The sequence below is a fragment of the Eimeria maxima genome, genomic scaffold (assembly GCF_000499605.1).
Source record: "Eimeria maxima Weybridge genomic scaffold, Emw_scaff294, whole genome shotgun sequence".
Classification (NCBI taxonomy): Eukaryota; Apicomplexa; class Conoidasida; order Eucoccidiorida; family Eimeriidae; genus Eimeria; species Eimeria maxima.
The window spans coordinates 30,001-35,511 of NW_013565787.1; the positions used below are offsets into that span (position 1 = coordinate 30,001).

Consider the following 5,511-nt stretch of genomic DNA (forward strand, 5'->3'; position numbering starts at 1 on the left):
TATTACTATTATTGTTATAAACCCTAAACCCTAAACCCTAGACCCTAGCAAGCGAGGAAGGGATAAAGTATCTAATAGAGAGCCTCTTCTCTACGTTAATATTAGGGTTTAGGGTTTAGGGAGCTCATATTGGGTCCTCTAGGGTTTAGGGTTTAGGGTTTACTGTACAATAAACCCTGAAGCAATAGGGTATATATAAATAAATAAATAAATATTTATGCATGCATGCATGCATGCATGCATGCATGCATAAATATGTTTCTAATAAATAATATAATTAGGGTTTAATAAGAAAGAGAATAAAGACAAGATGTATAAATAAAGAAATAAAGAAAAGAAGAGAAAAAAAGAAGAAAAAGCAGCAGCGTAAACCCTAGCTAGCTGGTGTATATTGACGTTATATAGTATTATATAATTAGGGTTTAGGGTTTAGGGTTTAGTAAACCGTTATTTTTTGTCAATTAATTATTTTATATAGAGATATTTAACGTATTAAATTAGGGTTTAGGGTTTAGGGTTTAGGGTTTATTGAGGTGTATATGCAGGGTTTAGGATAAGAGAGAGAGGTGGGAGAGGAAAAAGAAATAAAAAATAAATAAAAAAAAAAGAAAAATAAAAAAAAAAGAAAAATAAATAAATAAAGAATAAAAAGAATAAAAAGAAAATAAAGGAAGCAGCAATTATATTTTATGGTGTATAAATAAATAAATGTAGGGTTTAGGGTTAATAAAAAAAAAAAAAAAAAATATATAATTAGGGTTTATAAAATTAGGGTTTAGGGTTTAGGGTTTAGGGTTTAATATAATTAATTAAATAAATAAAAAAGAAATATAATATAAAAGACAAACAGACAAGCAGCACTAAACCCTAAAAAAGGGTTTAGTGAAGAAAAGAAGAAAACAAGAACAAACAACAACAACAACACGGGCGAGCGCCAACAACAAACCCTAAACCCTAAACCCTAAACCCTAAACACTAAACACTACTAAATCGTATCGTGTAGAAACCCTAAAAAGGTGTTTTTTAGGTTATTTTTATTAATTTAATTAAATAAAATGTCGCAAACATGAAGAAAACACTTATTTAAATCCTTAATCGCATAAATATATATAATTATAAACCCTTGCTGCTGCTGCTGCTGCTGAGGCCCCCAGTGAGGTGTACATACACCTCAGTGTTCCTTTCCTTTCTTGCCTCTTCTCTCCTCCTTTCTCTCTTTTATTTTTTCCTAGGGTTTACATTAAGGTAGACTTTAGGGTTTAGTGGTGAGGAGGGAAGCGAGACACACAGCAGCAGCAGCAGCAGCAGCAGCAGCAGCAGCAGCGAGGGTTTAGTATTATTATTAGGGTTTAGGGTTTATATATTAGGGTTTACCCTAGGGTTTATATTAGGGTTTAGGGTTTAGGGTTTATTTTAGCACAATTCGTATATATTTCATATCGCATATCTTTCTATAGCGGCCTTATTAGGGCCGACTAAAAACCCTAAACCCTAAACCCTAAACCCTAAACCCTAATAAATATATATATAGAATAAATCCTATATATATAGGTCGTAAACCCTAAACCCTAGACGCTGGAGGATAATTCTCCCGCCCTAACAGGAGGCTCAACGCCTCTTGGGGCCCAACCCTATATACCCTAGAAAATAAGGGTTTACTAGGGTTTAGGCTTTTCTAGGGTTTAGGGTTTAGGGTTTAGGGTTTAGGGATGACGGAGGAAGCAACAGTATATCAGGGCCTATGGCCCTTGGGTATTGCCATAATCTTCTGTGGCTCTCTTGCTGGCGCTGCTGGAGGTAATAAACCCTAAACCCTAAACCCTAAACCCTAATAAACCCTTGAATAAACCCTAAACCCTAATTATATGAATATAAATCCTGATTATGAATAAAATAGTTATTTGTGTATATTTTTTTTTGCTTTTTTTCCCCATTTATATGATTTTGTCTCATTTAGGGTTTATTAGGGTTTATATTTTAGGGTTTAGGGTTTATATATGCAGATACAATGGTACGAATGTCCTATAGTGCAGCAGGACCTGAACCCTCAACAAAAGAAATGCTAAAAAGACCAATGTTTATTATTGGCATGATATTAACAACTGCTATTGATGCTGCATGCACATTAGGTGCTCTTACCTTTGCTCCCTCCGTAAACCCTAAACCCTAATCTAAACCCTCATATAATATAAACCCTCATATAATATAAACCCTCATATAATATAAACCCTCATATAATCTAAACCCTCATATAATATAAACCCTCATATAATATAAACCCTCATATAATATAAACCCTCATATAATATAAACCCTAATAATATAAACCCTCATAATATAAACCCTAATAATATAAACCCTCATAATATAAACCCTAATATAAACCCTCATAATATATAAACCCTAATATAAACCCTCATAATATATAAACCCTAATAAAAACCCTAATATAAACCCTTTTTGCATATAATAAGAGAAAAATAATAAGAATAAACCCTAATGAGCTCAAATGATTCCCCTGTTCCCTCCTTACCCATAAAGAATAAATAAATAAATAAATAAATAAATAAATAATGTATATATGCGTATGCATGCATGCAGTCAATGGTTACACCATTTGCAGGTGTACATATATTCTGGGCAGTTTTATTCTCTTATTTTTGGCTAAGAGAAGAAGTTGGCAAATGGGAGTTATTAGGGTCTACATTAGTAATAATAGGTGTATTATTATTGGTATTATTTGCAGGAAAAAATAATAATATATTATTATTATTCTTTTCTTCTTATTCTTCTTCTTCTTCTTCTTCTTCTTATTCTTATTCTTTTTATTATGATTATATTGCTATTATATATATCTCCTTCTCTTCTGCTGCTGCTGCTATTCTTGTTATACTTAGCCAAAAATTATATCCATGTAATCTTGGATCTTATGAGCTACCTGTACAGGTATATATTAAATAATATTAGGGTTTAGGGTTTATTTATATTATTACGATTTATTAGGGATTAGGGTTGGGCAGAGGGATCCAGGCACGGAGGAACAGAGGCGACTAGAGGATCTCTAGGGAGAATATTGATTGCTTATTACGGTTTATTACGGTTTATTAGGGTTTATTAGGGTTTATTAGGGTTTATTAGGGTTTATTAGGGTTTATTACGGTTTATTAGGGTTTATTACGGTTTATTAGGGTTTATTAGGGTTTATTAGGGTTTAGGGTTTGTGTGTGGTGTATTTTCAGCGTTTATCCTTAGCATTAGCATCAGGTGTATTCGGAGGAAATACAAATGTATCTGCAAAAGTATTAACTATTGCTGCTACACAAATCTTTAAGGGAGATGTCTCTCTATTACGCAGGTTAGGGTTTAGGGTTTAGGGTTTACAAGGGTTTACTAGGGTTTACTAGGGTTTACTAGGGTTTACTAGGGTTTACTAGGGTTTACTAGGGTTTACTAGGGTTTTGGGTTAATGTATCTGCAAAAGTATTAACTATTGCTGCTACACAAATCTTTAAAGGATATATATCTCTACTATCCACGTTAGGGTTTATTAGGGTTTAGGGTTTAGGGTTTAGGGTTTACTAGGGTTTAGGGTTTACTAGGGTTTAGATGTGTAAGTGTTGGTACACAAATGTTTACAGGAGATGTATCTATTCTATCCATGTTGGGGTTTAGGGTTTACTAGGGTTTATGGTTTAGGGATTATTAGGGTTAGGGTGAGGGTTTATTAGGGTTTATGAGGGTTTAGAGAGGTGTAAGTATCTTCTTCCCTAAACCCTAAACCCTAAACCCTAATTTTTTTTCTTGTTGTTTGCAGTTGGGAGGTTTACGTGGTTTTATTTGCGACTGTTTCTTTGGCGTTACTTCAACTCTTATTTCTCAATACAGCCCTCAGAAAGTAAACCCTAAACCCTAAACCCTAAACCCTAAACCCTAATAAACCCTAAACACTATACACATAAATCCTAGGAGGGTGTATAGGGGTTGTAGAGAGCTTCTGGGTTTTTGAGGGTTTAGGGTTTTGCTGTCTTGTGAATTCATGCATATATAATAATAATGCAAGAAATTAGGGTTTTCTAGGGTTTAGGGTTTACTAGGGTTTATTCTAGGGTTTACTAGGGTTTAGGGTTTATGAGTGTGTTTCTATGAGTTTTTAGTGTTTTTTTTTGCTGTTTTATTTTTTTTTTGTGTGTTATATTATTTCCTATTGGTTATTAGGGTTTAGGGTTTAGGGTTTAGGGTTTATATATATATATTAATGTGTACAGATTTGAGGCAATATACGTAATACCTACAACAAATAGTTGTTTAGTAGCTGAGGGTATAGTAGGGGCAATAATGTTATTAAAGGAAACCCCTTCTTCTTTTCTTTGTTTTTTTCTTGGTCTTCTTCTTTGTTTATCGGGTATTATTATTCTTACTATTAAACATAAAACACATAATAGTAATACTCTACATAAAAATCTATCCGAACAGGTGAGGGTTTAGGGTTTAGGGTTTAGGGTTTAGGGTTTTACGGGATACGGAGGGAATATATTGAGGGTTTAACGCGTAGTTTTAGCATACAAAATGATATTTTTACGGTTTAGGGTTTAGGGTTTAGGGTTTAGGGTTTAGGGTTTAGGGTTTGTGGTGCAGGCGCCTCGCCCCGTCGAAGATCCGCCAGAGTCTTACAGGTCTTGGGCTCCATCTAGTGAAGCTGTAGCCATGCCTCCACGGTAAACCCTAAACCCTAAACCCTAAACCCTAAACCCTAGTTCAGTTGATAGCTTTCTAAGGATGTGCATATCTTTATGCTGCTGCTGCTGCTCTTGCTACTGCTCTTGCTGCTGTTGCTGCTGCTGCTGCTGCTGCTGCTGCAGATTGACGGAATTTTTCCCAAGCCCCACGGCTATTTTAACAGCGCATGCAGTGCAGCAAATCTTCCCTCCTTTAAGCTCCAAAACACGTAAACCCTAAACCCTAAACCCTAAACCCTAATAGGAGCAGTAGCAGCACTAACAGCAGCACTAGCAGCAGCACTAGCAGCAGCAGAAGCAGCATGACTCCGTAACACAACATCCCCCCTAGCAGCAGCACATCCCCATCCCCATCAGCAGCAGCAGCAACAACAGCAGCAGCAGCAGCAGCAGGAGTTGTATATATGTGTGTCTGCTGCTGCAGCATCCTTAGTAGACCCTACAGTATCAGACATGACGTCAGCAAATGCCATGGGGGGGGCCCCCGGGGGCCCCCAGGGTATCTCCTTATTCTCTAAGTTAGGTGCAGCAGAAGGGGAAGGAGATAAGCCCTTAGCTGTATCTGTTGGGTATAGTGATAGTTGCTGCAGCGGGCAGCAGCAGCAGCAACAACAGCAGCAACATCAGACACAGCAGCAACTTATGCTGCAGCAGCAAGCTACAGGAGAGAGCAGCGATAGTACTAGTGATAGAAGTAATAGAGGATTTAGCTCGCCGCTGCCGCAGCAGGAGCAGCAGCAGCAGGAGCAGCAGCAGCATGCAGCAGCAGGAATAG

The 5,511-nt window shown here is 36.5% G+C and overlaps 1 protein-coding gene across 1 annotated transcript; it reads left to right on the forward strand.

The window, feature by feature from the left end:
* Positions 1–1,709: 1,709 nt before the first annotated feature.
* EMWEY_00026910 (hypothetical protein, conserved) lies at positions 1,710–4,719 on the forward strand (the record flags this gene model as incomplete). The annotated part of the gene is made up of 5 exons (XM_013481210.1): positions 1,710–1,797; positions 2,004–2,152; positions 3,240–3,355; positions 4,266–4,323; positions 4,636–4,719. The coding sequence occupies 5 exons, from the start codon at positions 1,710–1,712 to the stop codon at positions 4,717–4,719; spliced, it is 495 nt and encodes a 164-aa protein (XP_013336664.1).
* Positions 4,720–5,511: the final 792 nt, after the last annotated feature.